The sequence below is a fragment of the Oncorhynchus kisutch genome, linkage group LG9 (genome assembly GCF_002021735.2).
Source record: "Oncorhynchus kisutch isolate 150728-3 linkage group LG9, Okis_V2, whole genome shotgun sequence".
Lineage (NCBI taxonomy): Eukaryota > Metazoa > Chordata > Actinopteri > Salmoniformes > Salmonidae > Oncorhynchus > Oncorhynchus kisutch.
Genome location: NC_034182.2, coordinates 6163462 through 6189976, shown reverse-complemented (window position 1 = coordinate 6189976; position 26515 = coordinate 6163462). Strand labels below are relative to the sequence as shown.

Sequence of the window (26515 nt, the reverse complement as noted above, 5' to 3'; positions counted from 1 at the left end):
AAAACTACATGAATAATCAGGTGGTTAGATGTAAGATTTGAATCCTGATGACCTGAGGACAGGGATGATATTCACATATATGAATATAAACGTATATGAATTGTATGAAAAAAGAGACCAATGTGCAAGCTATCCATTAAAACATTTGACTGTGTGTGCACTGTACATAAACACTCAAATATTCTAGTTTATGAAAATCTTTAAATCATGATGATGAATCAGCCCACTAAATCAAAAGTTGGAGATAGATATGTATGTAATAGATGATGAATATGAAGACACATAGCCTACATGTGCCACATAAATTATGCACGAGCGCTTCGTGGACAATAATTATATTTTCCAACGCCTATAACAACTCATCCATGAGATTTCTACACATAACAAGCTTTGAGAAGAGCGGGTGGTATGAGTCTTGTTCTATCTTGAACTACTAACCAAGCCTTAAAGAGATCAAAATTCAATCCCATTCTAAGAAAAGTATAAACGATGACGTTATTTGAATATGTGCCCAAAATCCTTAATGAATAACTTAGGATGAGGAGAAGGCAAATGCTGCCCCAGCTGTTTCCTGTTGAAAATGTCTGTGTAATGTAGATACATGTGAGGGATTTTCTCTCTAAATCCGTCTCCTGTTCGCTAAATCTCACTTCTCCAAAACGAGCCTGCGCAATGGAACAAAGTCGGAATATTGAGATGTGACATTGCCTGCATCTTATCCACTTTCTCACTGTTTTTAATGACTTCAAACAAGTTCATTTTTGCTGGGCTTTGTCGTGCGGAGACCCGTGGGGATGTCTAGCGGTCATTTCTTCCAGTGGCATTTATGTGATGTCTTCAAGGTAACTTTAAATAATTTCCTTTGACACCAGATTGTCACCTTACTTACTCTTTTTTTGTTTTGTTTTTTTGTTGCAAGAACCAAACTGATTTATTTGCAGTATCAAAACACAAATTAATAAAGACCCATGTTTGATTATAGCATATGATTTTAGTTCAGGGATTTAATTAATTAATTAAGGTACAAATCGGTTTTATTATAGACTATTTCAAAATGACTATCAGAACATGTCAGCAGGTAGATGTGCATGCATTTTCTGTGAGTGCATGTTTGACTGTTTTCACATAGACATTTTTTGTAGCCTAGCTATAACATTTACTTTAATTGACTTTACGAAAATAAGGTTATGTTGGCATGTCTGCGTGCATGAGTTAACACACTCGTGTGGATGTTTCAATGCGTTTCCAGCATGAGTTTCGACACGTTTGCGCAGTGCGCGCTGACCGGTGCCGTTTCCATGAATATAAACCACTAATGTTGCTGCATACGTTACTGAACTTTCAAAGTAATTTCTGCTGACTCCGCATTTGGATACCACATTGGGTTGTAGGAAAACAAACAATAAGGAAGGGTTTAAGGCGTCTAAGAAGGCACCCTTTGGGCAGGATGACTATGTGGTAGCGGTTGTGATGTATATGAATCCTGTGTAAATTATCTTTATTATGTAGATTTGTCCCGTTATGCTTCATCTGCTGGGTTTGGCGCGTGAACCGTTTTCCATCTCATGTTTGGATAGGCAAGATCATTGGCTCTGTGGCTCCTGTCCTGAACGATCGTTTTTGGAGCTGAGAATGAGAGAAACCAAGGGCATCATTGCATTATCTTAAAACCATGCCTACTTAAGAAGATAAACCACTGTTTGTGAACAAACGATTTTAAAGATATCTTATCGCATTGATTGATTTCTGCATTAGTTTTATGCATACCTTTCTCTCTCTGTGACTAATTCCTATGCAATTGTTCTTTATTATAACACCCCAAAAGTTTGATTATCGGGTTGTGAAACGTAACTGTCTGATGGCTGCGGGAATATTATCAGTGAAATAGCCTACAGACAAGATAATGATGTGTATGTGCTTCGAACCGGGAAAGCACTCTCTCCTCAAGAAGCGGCTCGTGCAGTCACCGCTCCATACATCCTAATATGCTTGTAAGGGTTAATACACTTCAAGGGCCATACGTACGTAAGTCGTGCGTAAATCGTGACCAAAACTCATAGACTGGTATTATTGTAGGCTCGTTGTATTATGATTGTGTGATTGTTTTGGACGTCACGGTTCCATAGACACCTGTTCCTTCACTTATTGTGAACCTATTAGAAAACCTAGCTATATATTTCGCAAATGTATAGTAATCAAAATGACGAGGATGTTGAAATAGGCTGGTGAAGGCATATGAAATCACTGCCATCAAGTTATACTGACACTGGTGAAATAGGATATGGAAGGTGAGACTGACGACATTCTCTGCCTGCCATGCCCTACTAACTGTGCCCTTCTCCCCATTGAACGCAGAGAGCGATGTGCTGTGTCTCCTGTACCCACACCCTCTCACTGCTGCTGTGCGTCCTAACCCTGACTTCGGCGGCAACAGGGGCGGGGCCCGAGACCCTGTGTGGGGCGGAGCTGGTGGACACGCTGCAGTTTGTGTGTGGAGAGAGAGGATTTTATTTCAGTAAGTGCACCTTTTATTTATTCATAAAGTATTGCTGCTGCTCCATTCTCCCAAAGCGCTAATGCCGCAACCTCATAAATGAAACAGTATCAGATCTCTCTCATCTGGCCTTCCCTTTCTAATAACCATTCCCTCTGTCTTTTTCCTCTCTCCTATGAAACATTTCAGCTGTAGACTTATCAGATTTGAAAGAGTTGATGAGTATAGAAGCCTATGTATATTTAGTCTCTATCCTTGATTGTGATGGACTACTTACTGACTTAGAGGAATGGAATATATAGAATCACATGATGCAATGCCCTTGAAGCAGGAGTGAAGTTCTGGGGGTTGCTGAGAGGTAAATGAAGTGTAGAATGATGTTAAACAGCTATATGTATATTATGCTCATTCAGATGGCTGCTGGGTCTATGGGGATGGGGTTTTAAGTGGAATTGAGGCTGACTATCTGTAAGAAGGAGGAGGGAAAGACATAAATGTTGCAGTGAACTCTTTTTCCACCAGAAATGGGGAAAGCTACCCAAAGAAAACCATCCGCTAAGAATCCAGGACTTAAATCTCCTATTTTCCATTGGAGGCACAAAGGCCAGAACAACATGCAATATATGGCAGTGCTGAGCTGTGTCAAGGTGTTGCGTTCTCCCTCTCAGCAGTAGCCAGTGTTCCTATGACATGGACCCTGATCCTTCCCTGAGGGGACTACTTCTTCCCATTAGAACCATGGAAAGGTTCTCAGAAAGGTTGTGGTTTGGCTCATTAGTGCCGTATACTGAATGTGGTGCCTTGAGGCTCCCTAGCTGGCATTGAATGAAATCACTGCACATTCAATTGTCAAGTCTCTCTTTACCACCTCTCCAAGGCTAAACAATTATTGTGCACCATCTTTTTGTATCTCTGACATTGACATATCAATACAGCTCAGAGATGTCAATCATCTTGAAAGAGGCTTTATGCTCCAACTTAATCAGACTTAATTGAAAGTTCTCCCGAGGGTTTATTTTTTTGACTAGTTCTGACAGAGTTGAGAATATTTGAGTGATAACAATTCTTCTGGGAACTTGATGAAATATTTAATATGTGTAAATACTTTTGATGAGGTGGGAGACGATCTGGGAGATTTGATGATGTGAGACTGTGAAAGGGGTTTATGTGTTCTCTGAGTGTTTAAGGGATTTCTGAACCATTTTATCAATCAGGCTACTTCACATGGCCTATGGAATATAATCTTGAATTGCCAGAACTTGCTGCATTGCCTTGTATTTGGAATAGAACTGTATCTTCAACAAGATTATTCTATGATGATTAATTGATGAACTGAACAATGGACATAAATAGCAAATCATTCCTATCATGAACTCACAGACCTCAGATAGACCTTATCTGGCTCTGGGAATTCAATCTGTCAAGGTTTGGAACTAGACTGCATACCTCCATATGACTATATACTGTACTGTGCGATCATTAAGCTGCAAAGTGCCCATCCATCAATGCCTTGTTCTCGTGTTAAAAAAAGGTACATTGAGTCGAGGACATTTCAGGCACACTCCATCCTTTCTGGAAAGGAACATTGAGGTATGTACAGCAGGTGGCTCGCTGTGTGGACAGTATGTCTCTCTCTCCTGCTGTCAGATGGAACCACATGTATAACAATGAGTCTTTAAGTGAGATATCTGGGTTATCCATTTTCGTCTCTGTCGTCTCTTGCACTGGGAAGTGTGACAACTCTGTGCGGTCGTCATGTCTGGTCTGCTCCCGACCTGAACTCTTCTCCTCCAGTCTGCTGCACCATGTTGAACTTGGTAGCCACCATAGTGATGATGTGTCCCCAGAGTGTTGCAGCAACACTGGGTTTTCTGCGGGCTGAGAAGCAGGGCCAATCCACCTTACCCACCATGTCACTGCTAAAGTAGCCTCACTTGCATTTCAAGACTTCAGATTTCATTACCTTGACAGAAATGTGAAATACTACTCGGTGGAAAAATATTTTATTGAAACAAAATGTGGTCTAAAGAAGAAAAACTAAATCCACAACCGTAGTCAGTTTTTCCAATTATTAGCCTGACCTAGAAATCCTCAGTTGTCTTAGTAATGCTTTAGCAGGCAAACTCCTCCCAGGTTGAGTGGAGTAGAGTGGATATACAGACATACTGTGAATCTGGTCTTCGTGGGGGTCTTTTGGACAGAATCTGGGTAACCCCAGATTGCAAATAGGAACACTGGACGACAGGGAAATTGGGAGGAAAATCGGTAGGAACATTCTCTGATCAGTGGGGCACTGTAGATTCATTGGAAGACATGAATCAACTCTTCCTGAGCTTTTATTCTAGATCACACCCACTTCCTGTAATGTACTCTGGATGAAGCTGGTTATTCTATTCTGAAGAATTTCCTCTCACCGTCTAAAAGTGAACCCCTATGAAGCACCTACACTCCAGAGCACTAGGATGTGGAAAATTACAACTGACTAAAATGAAAAAGGACTTCTATGGCACACCACACCACCTTTCTCTTAGTAACTCCATAAATACAATGTCATGGCATATACCAAGTCTCTAATGTGGATGATGCTGGGAGTATTCGTAAATGTATTAGTGATATACATTTGAATCAGAAGGAACCATGTCAGGGTCAGAGATAAACCTATTCAGAAAAAGGCACAGAGATTCAGCGACACAGGGCAATAGACAAACCAGTCTTGTCCTTATTGTCTCATAATGCCATGTCATAAGCCACTAGCTCAGAGAGTTGTACATGAGATACATTTATAGTTGAGATGAAAACAAATTCTGATTGGCACTGTGCCATCGCCCTCCCAACAGCATGTAGTTTAAACAGAATGAGCAACAGAGGGGAGTAAATTGCTTTTAAGCAGCCATTGATGAGCCATCCTATCCTTTCTCAGCCTTGTTTGTCTCTCTGTGTCTATTCTATTTGAAGCAGCTGGAGTAGGAGAGTGGAGAACGTGTAAACAGCACATCAGCCTCACTACACACACAGCTAGGCCTTGTCCCAGAGCAGTAGGGGATTATGGGGGATTACAGGATGATCAGGATGCCCCCCTCCCCTCCACCTCCCCACCTCTCTAGTTTTACACACTGGACCTGAACACACACACACTCAGCAGAAGGCACTCAGCACGAAAGAAAGAAAGGCCTCCTGCTTGCACTTTGTGTGCACTTTGAGCACTGTGAAAAGGTGTTGTTTTTCCATGGAGTGCTGAAATGAGAATGTTGACCCTCCTCACTAAAGAACTACTCTGCAGAACAAAGAGACATCTCAGGAAAAGGACAGGATGGGGATGTTAGATTTGAGTTCTGTCAGTTTGGAGTCAAGACACAAAGGTTTGAGTTGAAATAAACCTGTTCTATTGGAGATGTTGGCCAGGCTTGACCATAAAGAACTCGTACGGATATTGTGCCCACATTATTATAGTCTACAGTTTCATCTGAGGCCTCTACTTAGGTCTAAAACCGAAACTTAAACCCTGGTAAATGGTTCCTAGACTGTAACTAGCCAGAGCTAGCCAAGCTTGCTATGTCACATCATTTTGAACTGCCTGGCCCATCCAGTTTATCCCATCCCATGAGACCCTAACTCACTGAGTTAGGATCCTAAATGCTCTTACATACTGGCTTTTAATTGCCTAACAAAAGCAGACAAAACCTCAGTTGAAAATGTGAGGGAAATTTAGCTAGGCTATAAACTCTTTGTGGTTCCAGTGATAAAGAGGTAGTTTCCAGGTCTATAGCAGCTTTCGTAGACCCCGACAATCCATAAACTCCCTGACACTCCACAAGCAGTGCGCTGCACCAGTTCCAAGAATTCACTGTTTCTTACTATCCACAGCGAGGCTGTAAAACTCAGATCCTTTCTGTGCCCACTCTGGAGGAGAGCCTTGTCTTTTCAGCCTTACTCGTTTGAGGAATGTGAGCTATGTGCTGCAGTGTCTCCAGCATAGCTTTATCCAAGTAGCAGGATGGAGCAGTGAGTGGCCTGCCTCTTGTCTCAGAGGTCATTCAAATATACTGAACAAAAATATAAATGCAACATGTAAAGTTTTGGTCCCATGTTTCATGAACTGTAATAAAAGATCACAGACATTTTCCATAAGCACAAAAACCTTATTTCTCTCCAATTTTGTGCACACATTTGTTTACATCCCTGTTAGAGAGCATCACTCTTTGCCAAGATAATCCATCCACCTGACAGGTGTGGCATATCAAGAAGCTGATTAAACAGCATGTTCATTACAAAAGTGCACCTTGTGCTGGGGACAATAAAAGGCCACACTGAAATGTGCAGTTTTGTCACACAAGACAATACCAGAGATTTGTTGTCCCTCAGTTTTGAGGGAGCGTGCAATTGGCATGCTGACTGTAGGAATGTCCATCAGAGCTGTTGCCAGATCATTTAATGTTAATTTCTCTACCATAAGCCGCCTAACAACGCCAGCCCAGGACCTTCTTCACCTGCGGGATCGTCTGATACCAGCCACCCAGACAGCTGATGAAACTGAGGAGTATTTCTGTCTGTAATGTAGCCATTTTTTTGGGAAAAACGTATTCTTATTGGCCGGCTTATCCCCTCCCAGGTCCACCCATGGCTGCGCCACCTGCCCAGTCATGAAATCCATAGATTAGATCCTAATGAATTTACTTCAATTGACTGATTTCCTTATATGAACTGTAATTCAGTAAGATCATTGAAATTGTTGCATGTTGCGTTTATATTCTTTACTTTGGAATGTATTCAGACCCCTTGACTTTTTCTACATTTTGTTACATTACAGCCTTATTATAAAATTTATAAAATTGTTTTTTTCCCCTCATCAATCTACACACAATACCCCATAATGACAAAGCAAAAAAATGTTTTTTTTTAGAAATGTTTGCAAATTTATTATAAATTAAAAACTGAAATATGCCATTTACATAAGTATTCAGACCCTTTACTTAGTGCTTTGGTGAAGCACCTTTGGCAGCGATTACAGTCTTGAGTCTTCTTGGGTATGACGCCACAAGCTTGGCACACCTGTATTTGGGGAGTTTCTCCCATTCCTCTCCGCAGATCCTCTCAAGCTCTGTCAGTTTGGATGGGGAGTGTTGCTGCACAGCTATTTTCAGGTCTCTCCAAAGGTGTTAGATCGGGTTCAAGACCGGGCTCTGGCTGGGCCACTCAAGGACTTCAGAGACTTGTTCAGAAGCCATTCCTACGTTGTCTTGGCTGTGTGCTTAGGGTCGTCGTCCTGTTGGAAGGTGAACCTTCACCCCAGTCTGAGGTTCTGAGCTCTCTGGAGCAGGTTTTCATTAAGGATCTCTATGTACTTTGCACTGTTTATCTTTGCCTCGATCCTGACTAGTCTCCCAGTCCCTGCTGCTGAAAAACATCCCCACATCATGATGCTGCCACCACCATGCTTCACAGCAGCCATGGTGCCAGGTTTCTTCCAGATGTGACGCTTGGTATTCAGGACAAAGAGTTAAATATTGGTTTCATCAGACCAGAGAATCTTATTTTTTATCGTCTGAGAGTCCTTTAGGTGCCTCCAACTCCAAGTGGGCTGTTATGTGCCTTTTACTGAGGAGTGGCTTGTGTCTGGCCACTCTACCATAAAGGCCTGATTGGTGGAGTGCTGCAGAGATGGTTGACCTTCTGGAAGGTTCTCCCATCTCCACAGCGGAACTCTTGAGGTGGCTACAAACTTCTTCCATTTAAGAATGATGGTGGCCACTGTGTTCTTAGGGACCTTCAATGCTGCAGAAATGTTTTGGTGCCCTTCCCCAGTTCTGTGCCTTGACACAATCCATTCTCAGTACTCTACAAACAATACCTTCGACCTCATGGCTTGGTTTTTGCTCTGACATGCACTGTCAACTGTGAGACCTTATATAGACAGGTGTGTGCCTTTCCAAATCATGTCCAATCAATTGAATTTACCACAGGTGGACTCCAATCAAGCTGTAGAAACATCTCAAGGATGATCAATGGAAACAGGATGTACCTGAGCTTCATTTTGAGTCTCATAGCAAAGGGTCTGAATACTTATGTAAATAAGGTATTTATGTTTTACATTTTTTGTACATTTTCAAAATGTTCAAAAAAATAATTTTTGCTTTGTCATTATGGGGTATTGTGTGTAAATTGATGAGGATTTGTATTAATTCAATCCATTTTAGAATAAGGCTGTAACTAACAAAATGTGGAAAAAGGGAAGGGGTCTGAATACTTCACGAATGCACTGAACATAACAAATATAATCTCATAGCAACTTCAGCATGATCATGAGCACAATAATGGTAGTTAAAGGTACGGTTTATATTCCAACCCATGCCTCTCTGCTGTTGTGGCACTACCATCATGCTGTGGGCGGCAGGTAGCCTAGTGGTTAGGGCGTTGGGCCAGTAACCGAAAGGTTGCTAGTTCGAATCCCCAAGCTGACAAGAATCTGTTGTTCTGCCCCTGAACAAGGCAGTTAACCCACTGTTCCTAGGCCGTCATTGTAAGTAAAAACGTGTTCTTAACTGACTTGCCTAGTTAAATAAAGGTTTTTAAATGAATAGACTGCCAAAAGGTCAATGCTGCTTGATGAAAAGATCCCTCTAGCTTGTGTGCATCTCAGACAGGTTTATCTTAACAGGCTGCCTTGCTCTTCAGCTAAAACATTGTTGACTGACCTGACAAAGATCCCAGTGGGATCAAAACCTTGTCTTGTGTGCATCTTAATAAACCACTGGGGAGCATTACAGAGTTGCAGACATTCCTTCTTTCAAGTCATGATGGAGCCTCTCTCTACGCGGCCAAACAGTTGTTATGCAGCACTTAGTCTCAATCTAATCTATTCAAACTCATTCACCCTACCAAAAGGGGGCGGCACATGGGCCCCCTTCCATCCAATAGATGCATGCAACAACACACAACACCAAAACAAAACTGCACCCTAATCTGTAGTAGTGGGTGTCTGTCTACGACACAGTGACACAAACAAAAGACGTGTAGCCTACCACTAATCTGCCGTGCCCTGAATGTCTGTGACCAAACTCCACAACAATAGCCTTTACCAATCACCACGGATCCCCCTTCTCAAACAGCCTGTTTCTCACACCACCGACCGGGCTGGATGTCCACACCATACGGCAGGCAGGAGAAGGTGGTTTGTCTGAGTTTGTTTACAACAATAGCACACAGGACGCCAACTCTTTGTTCATGGGGGATTACAGTCAGTGATCCCTTGAAACGTGGCACTTAAAACCTTCCAAAACCTATTCCACCTGATTACTGATGCTTTCTGCTTTTTACAAACCAGCTACAGCTGATGTTAAAATCTGCAGCCAGATGATTTTTCTCTCCTCTCCAGCTGTTTGTTTAGAAGGTTACAGGTTATATTGAGAATAAGAGCGGATGTTCATTTGGAGGGCCTTATTGGGAGGGATTGGAAAACAGGGCCAGCACAGTCGACTCCTGGCTCACAATACAACCTGTCTGATTGAATAATCAGAAGCTTGGCCTCGCAAGATGGTTTCCCTCGTCATGAAAATTCCTTGTTATACGTCAGCAACAATGGTTAAGTGACAATTTATCATGGTTTATTTTGGCTTAATTACAACATGCCATTCAGTAAACGGGGGTTAAAGATGCACTCCGCGATCTTAAGCACAAAAGATTGCATGAATTGGATTTGTAACATATCAAACAAAATGGAGGACATAGTATATAGAAAATATAAAAAATGTATTGTCACATACACTGGATAGGTTCAGTGAAATGTGTTGTTTTAGAGGGTCAGCCATAGTAGCATGGCGCCCCTGAAGCAAATGAGGGTTAAGTGCCCTGCTCAAGGGCACATCGACAGATTTTTTACATTGTCGGCTCAGGTATTCAAAACAGCGACCTTTCGGTTACTGATAAAAAATACTCTAACCGCTAGGCTACCTGCCGCCCTACACAATGGAATGACGTAGTGCACAAAAAACAGGGACCCGTTTTGGCTCGTGAGCGCCCCTATCAAAACTACTGGCTGAAATTATACGAAAGTTAGAGAGTGCATCTTTAACTGGGCCCAGCTGAGGACACAAAGAAAGATGAAGTTATGAAAGTCCTAAAATAGTCTTCAAACAATGAGACCTGCTACCTTTCATTCTCAAGGTGAAAACTGGTGTATTCCACATGCAGTTCTCATTGTAAAGAGGCTATAACATGGCTTGATTACTTATAGCCTACATTTTGGTGGTCAAATCCTCAAAACAATGATTGACCTTGTTGACCTGGACATATTTCAAGCTCATCATACAGGGGATGTCTGGGGTCTATAACTATAGACCTTGGGTGAGAACTAGCTCTTTGTACTCTAAGACTTAGAGCACTTTGCCTGCTGAATCAACTATTCTTGCTGTCCAGTGCAGCAACTTCAACCTTTTAGCCAGTATAGAACCATCTCACCTTCAACCTTTTAGCTAGTATAGAACCCTCCTACCTTCAACCTTTTAGCCAGTATAGAACCATCTCACCTTCAACCTTTTAGCCAGTATAGAACCCTCACACCTTCAACCTTTTAGCCAGTATAGAACCCTCACACCTTCAACCTTTTAGCCAGTATAGAACCCTCACACCTTCAACCTTTTAGCCAGTATAGAACCATCTCACATTCAACCTTTTAGCCAGTATAAAATCCTCTCACCTTCAACATTTTAGCCAGTATAGAACCCTCTCATTTTCAACATTTTAGCCAGTATAGAACCCTCACACCTTCAACCTTTAAGCCAGTATAGAACCCTCACACCTTCAACCTTTGAGCCAGTATAGAACCCTCTCACCTTCAACTATCCACGAACACACACTGTATCTCATCATCTGACTTGAGATCAGTGTTTTCTCTCACACAGTACAACTCCCTCCATAATCTTTCTTCACACTGTACACAGGGTCCTGACTGAGAACTGTGGAGAGATGCATCTGTTTCTGAATTGGAGCTCCTCTCTGTCCAAAACAACATTGTCAAGATAAGGAAGGCATAGAGCAGAAGTTAATGCACTTTGTCAGCACTGGCAGGCTCCCAGGCCAAGAGCTATTAACTCTGAAAGGGAAAGGCATTTCCTCCTTGTAAATGCCATATTACATTATTATTATTTCATTTGGTAACAGGGAAAAGCCTATCAAGGCTATATTGCCCGAGGTGAGCAGGGAATTGTAAATGGAGAGTGGGATATTTTTTTAACGGCCACTGAAAGAAAGTGGGTTTGGAGAGAGGGAGTCGAAAGATGTTGGAATTCAGGTGTCAAAGCAACTCCTAACTTCCTCCTCCTTTCCACTCACATCACTGTACAAGGTGACTTGGGTTCTCAGAGAAGTGCTCAGATTCCGATTCATACTGAAGAGCACCAGACCTCCAAGTGAGCCTCTCTGGCTTTTCACCACTGGAGGCTGGTGAGGGGAGGACAACTCATAATAATGGCTAGAATGGAGTGAATGGACTGATATCGAACACATGGAAACCATGTGTGTGATGTGTTTGAAACCATTTCCTTTATTCTCTTCCTGTCATTACTATGACCCCCCCACACAATTTAGGTGTCAACAACTGTCTGTCTTTTGCATGTATGGGAACTATGGGTCTAGTCATGGTTCAGGACAGCCATATATATTGTTAGTAAACAACAGCATGGCTGCATTGTAACAGCATCCGCAGTATCCAGAGTCCAACTGGCTCTGAGATTGTCAGCAATAAAGGGCTGCTGGGTTGCCAGGTAAAAATGTGAATGAAACGACCAACCCGTACGCCAGAGGGTGTGACTTAGGCCTGGGCCTATTTTCTCTACAGGCTGATTGGGCCCCGAGGGGTTGAGGTTTGGCCTAATGGGTCTAAAATGTCCGAACGTGATATTCTCAATGTTACGGTGACCGTGACCTTTTTTTTTACTGCCTCGCGGCTGCCAAAAAGGGTCCGCACAGTGCAATGGGATACCCTGTAAATTTTGCAGTGAAGAAATCAATGTCATTAACGCTGTCCATATATCAGAATAATCAAGTCACAACCATGCCGTTAGCACTCAGCTATTACAGGGCCCAGGTCCTGGCGCACAGCCACAAATGATTACAGCTTTTTGGATTAATTCAGCTCACAGATATAAAACCTTCCAGGGCATCTGCACTAAAGAAGTTGGTCCATATCCAAGACTGTAATGGGTTATGTTGTATATGATTCCATTGGCTCTTTTAAAGCACCTGTGGTTGACTTAACATACCCGTGACACAACACTTAACATGCCTATGACCTCTACTTTTACCTCAACGTTTAACTTCGACCTATAACATGAAGACAAACATACATGGAAGTCCAACATGTATATTCATAAACAACAAGCTGTCTTCAGTTATCTTTTTTATTTACTTACAGAACAAACTGGAACGACAGCTATCCTTGCTCTTTACGTGCTCTTTACATGCTCTCTGCATGCTCTCTACATGCTCTCTACATGCTCTGTACATGCTTTCTACATGCTCTCTACATGCTCTCTACATGCTCTCTAAATGCTCTTTACATGCTATTTACGTCTTCACATGTAGTAACACAAAATCTTCTTCCTTTCCGTCCCTCAGGTAAACCAACGGGGTATGGCCCCAGTTCACGGCGGTCACATAACCGTGGTATTGTGGACGAGTGCTGCTTCCAGAGTTGCGAGCTGAGGCGGCTCGAAATGTACTGTGCCCCTGTCAAGTCTGGCAAGGCAGCTCGCTCTGTGCGCGCACAGCGCCACACAGACATGCCAAGAACACCTAAGGTTAGTACTGCAGTGCAAAACGTGGACAGAGGCACAGAGCGTAGGACAGCACAGCACCCAGACAAGACAAAAACCAAGAAGGTGAGCACAGCACCAAACAGATATACATTGTAAGAGGATGCACAGTTGACATCATCGAAACAGAATGGACATAGATATAGAACATTGTAGTGGGTCTTCCAGTATATTTGATTTTTAGATCATACAGTGCATTCAGACCACTTGACTTCTTCTACATTTTGTTATATTACAGCCTTATTATAAAATTAATTTAATTGTTTTCTCTCATTAATCTACACACAATACCCCATAATGAAATACAAAACTAAAATATCCCATTTACATAAGTATTCAGACCCTTTACTCAGTACTTTGTTGAAGCACATTTGGCAGCGATTACAGCCTCGTGTCTTCTTGGGTATGATGCTACAAGCTTGGCACACCTGTATTTGGGGAGTTTCTCCCATTCCTCTCAGCAGGTCCTCTCAAGCTCTGGTTGGATGGGGAGCATTGCTGCACAGTTATTTTCAGGTCTCTTCAGAGATGTTTGATCGGGTTCAAGTCTGGTCTCTGGCTGTGCCACTCAATGACATTCAGAGACTTGTCCCAAAGCCACTCCTGCTTTGTATTGGCTGTGTGCTTAGGATCGTTGTCCTGTTGGAAGATGAACCTTCGCCCCAGTCTGAAGTCCTGAGCTCTCTGGAGCAGGTTTTCATCAAGGATCTCTCTGTACTTTGTTCCGTTCATCTTTGCCTCGATCCTGACTTGTCTCCCAGTCCCTGCTTCTGAAAAACATCCCCACAGCATGATGCTGCCACCACCATGCTACACCGTAGGGATGGTGCCAGGTTTCCTCCAGTTCTTGGGGACTTTCAATGCTGCAGACATTTTTTGGTACCCTTCCCCAGATCTGTACCTCAACACAATCATGTCTCGGAGCTCTACGGACAATTCATCGACCTCATGGCTTGGTTTTTGCCATGACATGCACTGTCAACTGTGGGACCTTATATAGACAGATGTGTGCCTTTCCAAATCATGTCCAATCAATTGAACTTACCACAGGTGGACTCCAATCTAGTTGTATAAACATCTCAAGGACTAGTCTCCCAGTCTCCCATCTCCTGACTAGTCTCCCAGTCCATGTCGCTGAAAAACATCTCCGCAGCATGATGCTGCCACCACCATACTTCACCGTATGAAGTATGATACTTCACCGTACAGCCCTTCTCCCCTATTACTATTTGGCCGGGCAACCAGCTCTAATAAGAGTCTTCCTGGTTCCAAACTTCTTCCATTTAAGAATGATGGAGGCCACTGTGTTATTTTTAAATGATCTTATTTAACCTTTGTTTAACTAGGCAAGTCAGTTAAAAACAAATACTTATTTTACAATGACGGCCTACCCTAGCCAAACCCTCCCCTAACCCGGACGATGCTGGGCCAATTGTGCGCCGCCCTATGGGACTCTTGATCAAGGTCGGTTGTGATACAGTCCGGGACCAAACCAGGGTCTGTAGTGACGCCTCTAGCACTGAGATGTAGTGCCTTAGACCGCTTTGCCACTCGGGAGTATTGAAGGTTCTTGGGGACCTTCAATGCTACAGACATTTTTGGTACCCTTCCCCAGATCTGTGCCTCAACACAACCCTGTCTCGGAGCTCTACGGACAATTCCTTTGACCTCATGGCTTGGTTTTTGTTCTGACATGCACTGTCAACTGTGTGACCTTATATAGACAGGTGTGTGCCTTTCCAAATCATGTCCAATCAATTGTATTTACCACAGGTGGACTCCAATCTAGTTATACAAACATCTCAAGGATGATCAATGGAAACAGGATGCACCTGAGCTCAATTTTGAGTCTCATAGCAAAGGGTCTGAATATTTATGTAAATAACGTACTTCTGTTTTTAATTTTGGATACATTTGCAAACATTTCTAAAAGCCTGTTTTTGCTTTGGCATTATGGGGTATTGTGTGTAGATTGTGGAGAACATTTTTTTATTTAATCCATTTTAGAATAAGATTGTAACGTAACAAAATGTGGAAAAAGTCAAGGTGTTTGAATGCTTTTCGAAGACACTATGTGTCAGGCTTTTTCCAGAGCATGCACTCCAAGTTAAGATGTTAAGTCTATGGCTTGCTGATGAGGACAGAAAACACCAGTAACTGACTTTTACCCCTTAGAGAGTGGCTAACTATTCCATTGTGGACAATAAATTACCACAGTGGAAAGCACATGTCTCATATCTCAACGGTTTTATTATTTTTCCTGACAGAAACCTTTATCTGGGCATAGTCACACATCTTGCAAGGTAGGCTGTTTGTCCTTCACTACTACAGTGGTACTTTCCTACTATAACTACACAGAACAAAAATATAAATGCAACATGCAACAATTTCTAAGACTTAACTCAGTTCATATAAGGAAATAAGTCAATTGAAATAAATAAATGAGGCCCTAATCTATGGATATCATATGACTAGGAATACAGATATCCTAAAGAAAAGGTAGGGGTGTGGATCAGAAAACCAGTCAGTATCTGGTATGACCAAGATTTGCCTCATGCAGCGCGATACATCTCCTTCGCATAGAGTTGTTCATACTTGTGATTGTGGCCTGTGGAATGTTGTCCCACTCCTCTTCAATGGCTGTGCGAAGTTGCTGGATATTGTCGGGAACTGGAACATGCTGTGGTACACGTCAATCCAGAGCATCCCAAACTGCTCAATGGGTGACATGTCTTATGAGTATGCAGGCCATGGAAAAACTGGGACATTTCAGCTTCCAGGAATTGTGTACAGATCCTTGCATCATGGGGCCATAGATTATCATGCTGAAACATGAGGTCATGGCGGTAGATGAATGGCACATAACAACGTTGACATCAGCGCAAACAGCTCACCCACACTTCTGCCCAGTACAGTTGAAACCGGGATTCATCCGTGAAGAGCACACTTTTCCAGCCAATGGCCATCACTGGTGACAATTTTACCACTGAGGTCGGTTACGATGCCAAACTGCAGTCAGGTCAAGACCCTGGTGAGGACGAAGAGCAAGCAGATGAGCTTCACTGAAACGGTTTCTGATAGTTGTGCATAAATTCTTCGGTTGTGCAAACCCACAGTTTTATCAGCTGTCCGGGTGGCCGCAGGTGAAGGAGCCAGATATGGATGTCCTGGGCTTGCATGGTTACACGTGGTCTGCGGAGGCCGGTTGGACATACTGCCACATTTTCTAAAGAGGAATAATTTGAGAAATGAACATTCAACTCTCTGCCAACAGCTATGATGAACATTCCTGCAGTCAGCATGCCAATTGCATGCTCCCTCAAAACTTGCAACATCTGTAGCATTGTGTTGTGTGACAAAACTGCACATTTTAGAGTTGCCTTTTATTGTCCCCAGCACAAGATGTACCTGTGTAATGAACATGCTGTTTAATCAGCTTATTGATATGCCACACCTGTCAGTTGGATGGATTATCTTGGCAAAGGAGAAATGATCACTGACATGGGTGTAAACAAATTTGTGGACCAAATTTGAGAGAAATAAGCTTTTTGTGCATATGGAAAATGTCTGGGATCTTTTATTTCAGCTCATGACCAACACATACATGTTGTGTTTATATTTTTGTTCAGTGTAGAATATAGCATGCTATGATTGGTACCATGACTACCATCATATGCGATGCATACTTTTCTTTGTTATAAGTAGCTGTTTATACCTTCGTTTAGTAGATACACAGTAAATGACTCCTTGGCCAGTTTACAACAGAATACAGTCAGCATATATTGACTTCTTTGTGAGAGGGAAGGAAATACAAGCACAGAATTTAATTAGTAATCAATCCCAGTCCAAACGAAGTAGTCAACCCAACCAGAAGAAACTTTTCTTTCCTCTCCATTAGTTTCCCAATTCCACCTGTGTGTCCATGTCGTCCTTTTAAGCTTGGACTTGGTGCATTTTACAACTCTCCTCAAAAAAAGAAAGCCATTAGCGAAGAGGCGGAGGACTAAGTGGTTTTTGTGGTAGACCCATGGGCACTCTCTCTCCCAGACAGATTCTACTTTCATACTGTACATTTTGTGCTGAAACCCTGGTCCTCAGATTGCAACAGATTTGTGGCATGCTAGTTACAGAGGGTAACGGCATGCATATAATCACATTGATTTATTCATGTGCAGAGGGACAGTGTGTTGAATGTCAGTGCCGCTCTGGTGGCTTGTGGTTTGAATATGACCTATCAGCTCTGGTAGGGAGGATACTCGATACTGTACTGTTTGTGGCTCTTTCACTATAGCAAAAGGTTATGAAATCATCACCCATTAATTGTACAGCTGTGTTGTTCTAGGCACAGGCACTGGGTTTTGACCCAAAGCTGTTTTTCTCCCACTCTCCTAATCCACTTATCTAATGTTTCTCCTCCTAAAAATCTGTTCCCCCTCCACCCTTTTCAGGAGGTACATCAGAAGAACTCAAGTCGAGGAAACACAGGGGGAAGGAACTACCGAATGTAGAAGACAGAATCTAACAGACAGGCGGACAGGGATGAGAGAAGGGTGGGCCCATACCTGGTGCCCCTGTGGAATGGTTCACTGTAAAACAACAAAAGGTGGATAATGATACAATGCTAATGGTAATAAGCTTTGTGTGTAATGTCTCTAGCTGAGAGGTGAAGTGCTGGGGTTAAATGAGAGGTATTTTTATTATTTTATACACTGCACCATTTCATATTGGAAGGAATTATATTCCATGTCAAACCAATGTAACAGACTAGTTTAGCTGCTTACACATCAAAGAGCTTCTTCTTCTTATACCTCCATGTGTGAGCTGAGCTATAGTGTCCCTGGTGGCCTCTGATAGGCTCTGTGCTACATACAGCCAATAGGAGGGCAGCCAGCAGTCTTATCTGTCTGTCTATGGGAGCCAATGGTCCATCCTCTTTACCTGAACTCTGAAATAGTTCAAGCTTTACACTGAGAGGTTGGGCCATGCAAAGTAGTCAGGCTATTGGATAAGTAATCTCCCCATTCTCATCTAACAACCACTGCTTTGATTATATATTAGAACCTCAATAAGAATGTTATTTCAGCGTCAGTCAGTTCTGGCCAAAAGATGATTTCACAGTTGTCACATGTTTCATTAAGGCTATTTATTTACTATTGTCTACTTCAACAGACAGTAAGCGTATTACATGCAACCATACCATAAGAACCTGGCTTTGAAGCAACGACATGACCAGAGACCTATTCTGATGACACAATCATCTTGTACTGCTAAGCCATTCTAGTGAAACTAACAGTAATATTACATTCTGTACTGTAAACAGAAAGTTTTGAGGAGATTCAATGTATATTTAATTTGTAAAGACTCACCGTAGATTCTCTGGGTCTAATATCGGGTCTGATTAAAAATGGATTCTAATGCAGAGGACAGGACAGAGGGGCGCTAAAAATAGCCATCTACAGGAAGACGATTAATGATTGATTTCACTGCATTCTTTTATTTTGTCAGCTTAGGGAGGGACCTTTGCTTCTTCTGTATGAACATGGACTGCATGGATTTTTCATAAAAAAGCGATAAAATGAACAGCAACACATACAATTCACTCAAGTGAATGATATGCAACTCATATACTGTTAGAAACACAGAAACACACACCTACAAACAGGGCTGCAGATGAAAAATGCTGTGCACACACAAACACAGTCCGTTTGTGGCTAAGCCACTCAGAGCTCTGCTACTGTGAGCAAGGTTCACACACTGGTTCCATCAGACCACGTTCTGAGAATTCCTGTGTTTGCGTCAGGATTACAGAGAGTAATGGCTGTTTGCACAATCTGGATGCCTGACAGTCTTACTGTACCATTTCAGCAACCTGACAACCCATCCCATCTCTTCCTCCTCTGTGAGTGTATAATCAACCAATACTCCCATTTATGTTATCCTATGCATTCTTCTACTATTATTGTACATGATGGTATCATATAGCAAAACCGTATTAAGAAAATCCTATCCACTGTATAATGGTGCTATTTTGTAGTTTGTTACTTGCAGCGGTGGGCTAAAACAGGAAGAGAAAGAGAGATGGCAAAGCTTATCGTTGGAGGTCGTCCCTTTTGCACAGCCTTGTGGCCACCATTTTATTAATAGTGTTTTTATTTGTATGCGATTTCAATAAGGTAGTAGTATAAGCGAGCAAATGTCTTTGTGTGAAATCTGTGAATGCATGAAAAAAAAGTATCATATTGTGGTCCCAAGAAGGCAAAACGCTATTTTTTCTACTGTTTTTAAATTATTGTTACTCAATATAGATCCCTATGCCAAATAACTTGACAAAAAGCACTGTGAACTGTGATCCTTCAATAATATTAAGGTGTTAAAAGTCATAGTGCACTTTTGTTTGTCCTGAACTAAATGTATGTAAACGCACCACATTGATGATCAGAAAGCCAAGGCATTGATGCTTACTAATATGTATGATTAAGGTTGAACGATTTGTTTTGTAAAACCATGTGCTCATGTGTTAAAGAGCTTAAGTGACACAGCGAATCAGATCTGGTTCTCAGCTCCCCACAAATTAAGACATGTTTAATTTATTACGACCTTTTACAATTTTGGGCTGTTGATGCAGTCGGACATCAATAAAAATGGGATAGAAATGATCCAAAAAAAGTATTAAAATGACGGTCTGACCTAAAGTATTAATGTGGTACTTCTATCCTTACATCTATCAGCAACCCACAGCTGTAATCATCAACACATACAATACAATGTAGTTGTTGTGTAGTGGTTAAGATTAGGCCTCCATCTTGTCCATTCACATATAGCTACGGACGATATTGCCAGGTGAATTGAAAGCCAGGATGACCTCTATGGCCGCATCCCATTTGACCCTCCGTGAGATGCATGTATGTGGTTTTAAAATCTATTATCAGCACGATTGTCCTTCAGTGCCATATCACCAGACTGATACCAAAGATCTCAGCTAAAGTAAGACACAATCTAATTCAACTTGCATTGTCAGCTTTGTATTTAATGAAAGACAGTTTAGGTAAACTGACAACTGTCAATCATAAGCTATCACATTTGATCGATGTCTCCATCCATCTGATCAGCTATGCTAATGCTGCTTGAGTAATACAAGTGTAGGTTTCATTCATCCCCTGAAGCATACGCTGGTCAGACTGACCCCAGTTCAGTTCTACACTCTTAGGCTTCGGCTGTCCCCACAGGAAAACCCTTTTTGGTTCCAGGTAGAACCCTCTGTGAAATGTTTTTTTTGTGGAAACAAAAGGGTTCTACCTGGAACCAAAAAGGGTTCTTCATTGGGTTAACCTATGGAGACAGCCGGAGAACTCTTTTCGGTTCTAGATAGCACTTTTTTTTCTAAGAGTGTAGTTCTCCCTGAAACAAAGCTGAAGATGGAAGTTTACCATGTGGGATTTTGTGGGGACTGTCAATATGCAGGCATAAAGGATAATAATGGTGGCCTCTTGAGGGGCAGCAACAGAGGAAAGCTATGAGCATGATAGAATCTAGATTTTTAATCCAGTTATCTGACTCCCAAAACACTATTTTGACTGATTCTTTGTCACCATTTATCTCACAATTAGCAGATACAATGTCACAAACAGGAATGAAAACTGTATTTTGAATTACATATAGGAACTTGACTCTATCAAGCGCTCTGGAATAGGAAAACATTTGAATTGATTGCCATGGGATTCCAAAGCTCACCATCATCTAAGAAACTGTTTAATTACAGCGCTGTTATTTCTGGTGCTCGATTGCCTTCTGTAGAAAATGTTTAAATACTGACAGATTGTTCACCATTCCTGCTGAATAAACCACTTGTCAACATTATGCAAACGTCTGGGCACTTATTTCATACCATTTGTCATGCTCGTGTCAGAATGTTCTGCAGGCACGTTTGAGAAACCTTTGAATACCCTCCATTAATAAAATAACACGAAGATGTTTGTACCACTGTTACTTGGCAAGCAAACATAAGAAGAAAAACAGAAACTGCCAGGCGAACAATTTTCTTTCTTGTATCAGTATTTGGAGTGTAATTGATCACCATGTCCCTCTCGCTTGATGGAAGGGAAAACCAACCAATGAACGTCAAGTATGAATATCCAACGGATGTAATGAAACAGAGAGGTCCAGGAGACATTCTACAGCAATGCATCTTATTAACACACAATTCTCCCTACTTTGTAATTATAGCACAGTAAGCTATCCACAGCAAGGTCAGACCTGCAAAATAAACCTTGGTGTCACTGACATAGACATTAGTGTTGCATTGTAACAAAGCTCACTTTTGTCTCTGAGCATGTGCAAAAACGATAAAAAATCAATTATGTCTGTCGGCTGTATGTCAACACACGATTCAGATTGGAGATCATTTCACCATCAGTCTGAAACTGAATACACACTGGATGACAAAGTGATACTTCCTAAAAGATGGCATGTTCCGCCAAGGCAAACAGGGTCGGTGTGGGTTCACTGAGGGGAGAGCTGTGCCTGTGTTTTCAGCTTTTTAGAGGACGGACGGCTCTGCAGTGACAGGACAAAGCTTTCATTCGCTGTCAGCACTTTTTTATGAATATATAACCAAACATTTAAGTCATTTTCACAGATAAATTGGCCTTCTGGCTTCCATTCAGCAGACATAACAGTTTCAAGTGTGGAGCAGGGAGTTGGCAAGTGTCTGGCCCAGCAATCCTGGATGCTATTTCATCCAAGCCTCTCAATGACTAATACAAGATCAATTATTAGGCCCGAAAAGACAAATTGCAGTTTGCAAGCTTGCACGATTTAGAGTTTAAATAAATCCCCAAGAAACCTCTGATGGATACAAGAGGCTGGGTATTGGGGTAACTGCATGTGTGGTGGTTTGGACCACAATGACCACACCATAACAAATCAGTTTATCATCATAATTCACTTTTATACTTCATAGTAAACTACTGATTCCTTACAAAATGAAATGTTCCTCAATGCTGTATTATGTCAACAAACAAAAAAAACGTAGAATCTATTTAACATCTGCGGTCTAATTCCTGATTTGTAATTCTGTAATATCATAACTAATCGTGAATTTCTCCATTGCACCTCTGCAACACCAGCAGAAAGATTCTGGAAGGAGCAGTCTCAAGTATCTATTTCCCATATTTATCAGATGGACTCTATGTGCTCTGGGCTTAGTGCACCTAAGGACACCGATTTTGGATCAGCCCTGAAGTGGAAGCTCCAAAACCCTACTACAACTACATACGCTATTGTCTTTTAAATGACCTTGTGGTTTATTTTAATACACTCCAATTTCACTATTTTTCCTCTTGGTTGTTTTAGGGGGAGGGATGATTTGTGTTAGTCTGGCAAAATTCTACGTAGTTTTCATTTAATAATAAACTGGGTATCAATTACTTTTACAGTAGTACGAAGGACTGGCAATTGCAATTATTGTTCTCACTGTATATTCGTCCTTCAACTCAGCATCTTTCCCCATCACTACTGTTTCCTGTCTTTCTTCTCTCCTTAGGACACCAGCCAATGTGACAGTAACTTTGTATGTCATTGGATTATGCATTTCCATTTCAAACTGAAACTCTCAGTTTGAAATTCTAGCCATACCTGGGTGTAGAAGGGGAAGGGACCCATGCCCATAGGGGCTTCTCCGTCTTATTTTTCCTCCATTTCCCTCAGCAGTGGAAATTCACTGAGTACTGATTATGGCAGGAGAGTGTTGGCTCAGCTGTGTGCTTTAAGAACCCATGATGTCAGACCCATATTTTCCTTGGAGAGCCTCTCATCAGCTGCATTGTTCCAGGAAACCATGGTCTGTTCTCTGGGCAACAAAGAGGCCTGCCCAATCGTAGCCCCTTACACCCACAACTCTGCCTGCTGCAAGACAGTCCTAAAGGCCCCCACTTCCAAGCATCCACCCCGACACCAGACAGACTTCAAGGCCCCCACCTTCATCTTCACAACAAGAGAAATCTGTACACAGTGAGCATCCTGGAGCTCCCAGCATTACGTACTCCTCTCCCAGCTCTGTACTGTTTTTACTATAGGAGTTGAGGGTTGGCGATGAAAAGCAGCGTGTTAGAACAGGACAAGGAAATAATATGTTGCTCCACAGAGAACCATAACATGATGCTGCTGATGGTGTCATCTGGCGAGGTCTTCAGAGGGTTTCGGTTCTGACTGAAAGATGTATTTGACCGGATTACAACACCGCCCCCTGACAGGTGACGCAAGCAGCAGCGAGAGATGATGGGAAAACTGTCCCCACAGCCAGCCATCTCTCTAAGTTTTGATGGGCAACTAAGCTGTCAAACCCAGAGAGAAACTTTGAACCAAGATAGAAAATATTAAGGCAGTAGCGGCATACAAGTCAATCAACAGTTTCATACATCTGATATATTTTGGCATACATGTCATTATTAGAAGTCATTATTCCCAAAAATAAAGATATCACCAGTTCCCTGTTTTTGTTCCACATAACATACACACTTATTTACCTCTCCTGATCCCTATGTTTGAGTTGTTTACTACCCAATTGAAATGTTTCATGATGTATTGGCTGAGCCAATAAAAATCATCAGAACAAGGTGCACAGATTCTCTGATCCAACAACAGAAGATTGGAAACGCTCATGTTCAACTCTCCCTCTGACTTCAAAGGAGATCAAACAAATATGACCGGAGAACACAAAGGACATCTTGCTCCTTTAAGATTATTTAGCTATTCCCTTTTATGTTAATGTGCTTTAGTTGTAGAATTATGATAATGTTTTCCTAGAAATGTAACTCAAGGGAAAACAGCAAAAAAAACAGATAAAGAGCCTGAGCCTCACCATCTCAAAGGTCATTGAAGAAAGGAGGGGGTTCATCCACATATGCTTTAACTACAGGGTCTTCCAAGATTTACAAGCAGGGCTGATATAAGACAAATTGATATCAATTGTGTTTTTGGTGCTAAAATACAAAAAATACCACAGGACTGTTTACATTTTGAGAGAGAGAGAGAGAGAGACAAAGCAGATGAGAGCAGATTAACTCCTGCATTTTTCAGCATGCTTTTACAAAAAGATAGTTTTAGAGTTAGATACAGTACATTCGGTAAAATCTTTAGACAGGTCGACATTCACAAGGCCAGACGGATTACCATTACGTGTAGTCTGAGCATGCTGGCAAATGTCTTCACTGACATCCTCGACCTGTCCCTGACCGAGTCTGTAATACCAACATGTTTTAAGCAGACCACCATAGTCCCTGTGCCCAAGAACACCAAGGTAACCTGCCTTAATGGCTACCAACCCGTAGCACTCACGTCGATAGCCACGAAGTTCTTTGAAAGGCTGGTCATGGCTCACATCAACAACATTATTCCAGAAACCTTAGACCCACTCCAATTTGCATACCGCCCCAACAGATCCACAGATGATGAAGTCTCTATTGCACTCCACACTGGCCTTTCACACCTGGACAAAAGGAACACCTATATGAGAATTCTATTCATTGATTACAGCTCAACGTTCAACACCATAGTGCCCTCAAAGCTCATCACTAAGCTAAGGACCCTAGGACTAAATTCCTCCCTCTGCATCTGGATCCTAGACTTCCTGACGGGCCGCCCCCAGGTGGAAAGGGTAGGTAACAATACATCTGCCACACTGATCCTCAACACGGAGGCCCCTCAGGGGTGCGTGCTCAGTCCCCTCCTGTACTCCCTGTTCACCCATGACTTCAGTTAATTTTTTTCTTACAACTGTATTGTTGGTTAAGGGCTTGTAAGTACGCATTTCACTGTAAGGTCTACACCTGTTTTATTCGGCGCATGTGACAAATAATAATATATATATATATATTTCCGGTAATGACATATGTAGGATACTACACTCCAAAACATAACCTTCACTCCAAATCAAAACTCCAAACCTGATTTTGGACAAAATTACCTGGAAGGATTCCTACTACCAAAGATTCTTATTTCCAAGCCATACAGAAAATGCTCTGACAAACAAACAACAGAAACCTGAAAACACCATCCAACCTAGAACGGAGTTATTAATGTTTAGTCTGAAGCTACTTTTAAAGTCAAGAAGAAAAACACATTACAATGATATATTTTACTTTATCAGGACTGAATGCTCAGGCTACCAAACTATGCTAGGACAGAACATATCACTGAGGTGGGAAGTGAGAGGTGTCTAAGCCAATGAGCCCAACAATGGCAGGAGAGTTTCACAGCCTACCCCACCCAAATGCAGAGGCCTTTAAAGTCCACCCCTGCTGTTCAGAGGTCATTACAATACAGTACTCTCTGGATGTAAAACAATGAAAGGCACGAAAAGAGTACAAAAAGTAGCTCCTTCTGGAAAATCAAAATACTCTTTTTGCTGACTACTATAAAAATGGGAACATAAGAAAATTAATCTTCCACATAGACCATCCCTTGGCATTGCGCAGTGCTATATTAACACACTACCCCTCTGTTAAGGGGGGGTGTTAGCGATGGGTAGAAACTCTGGTTATTAGACAAAGAGGACTCTGAGTCAGCCAATGTTAACCTGTACAAGTCTGGAACAGTAATGGTAGGTGGCAACCCCAAACAGTTTCAGCTGGACTTTCACATAATCAAAGAGATAGCTCAGCAGGATAAGCTCTCTCTTGAGAAAGATACCCCCCACCCCCCACACACACACACACCCACTGAGGATATACACAAGCCACAAATTGTAGTCTTTATGCACTCAAACTGGAAATATATACAAGAAAATAAACTTTTCCCGAACACACAATGTCTAAACGCTGGTGTCCAAACACCCAGCGCACCCTAGACCTTCTGTCTGAGGACGGACTAGGGTCACCCAGCCACATAATAATATGCACAAGCACAAATGACCTGAGCATAGCAGGAAAGGGTGGCCACAGCACTCAAGGGACTGATTGAAAAATATTCTTCTACTTTTCCCAATGCACAAGTGGTTATCTCCACCCTGCTTTCACAAAAAGACTTCTACCTTGCTACCATACAGCGGGTAAACACAAGTATTTCCCTTGACTCTGCCTCAAAACCAAATGTTTACCTGGCCCACCACTCCACCCTGGACTTGAACAGCCTTTACGACCAGGTCCACCTATATAAGGCAGCAGTGCCCCCTTTTGCCCGGACCCTAAAGGGCATCGCCCTCAAACGCAGCCCTAAA

At 42.1% G+C, this 26515-nt stretch overlaps 1 protein-coding gene across 4 annotated transcripts; it reads left to right on the top strand.

Annotated features, from left to right (window-relative positions):
* Window positions 1-569: 569 nt before the first annotated feature.
* On the top strand, window positions 570-21159 carry igf1 (insulin-like growth factor 1). 4 transcript variants are annotated; one of them, XM_020490955.2, is made up of 5 exons: window positions 570-842; window positions 2356-2515; window positions 13106-13287; window positions 15570-15605; window positions 17751-21159. In XM_020490955.2, the coding sequence occupies exons 1-5, from the start codon at window positions 795-797 to the stop codon at window positions 17808-17810; spliced, it is 486 nt and encodes a 161-aa protein (XP_020346544.1). In that variant the 5' UTR covers window positions 570-794; the 3' UTR covers window positions 17811-21159. The 4 variants fall into 4 exon arrangements, with proteins under 4 accessions (XP_020346544.1, XP_020346542.1, XP_020346545.1 ...); XM_020490953.2 differs by having other exon boundaries at window positions 13106-13368; XM_020490956.2 differs by lacking the exon at window positions 15570-15605.
* The last annotated feature ends 5356 nt before the right edge of the window (window positions 21160-26515 follow it).

Excerpts from the sequence above, each read along its gene's own strand:
- igf1 (XM_020490953.2), top strand. The coding sequence starts at position 795 with ATGTCTAGCGGTCATTTCTTCCAGTGGCATTTATGTGATGTCTTCAAG. Across the intron at positions 843-2,355 it reads ATTTATGTGATGTCTTCAAG|AGAGCGATGTGCTGTGTCTC; the intron begins GTAACTTTAAAT and ends CATTGAACGCAG. Across the intron at positions 2,516-13,105 it reads AGAGAGAGGATTTTATTTCA|GTAAACCAACGGGGTATGGC; the intron begins GTAAGTGCACCT and ends TCCGTCCCTCAG.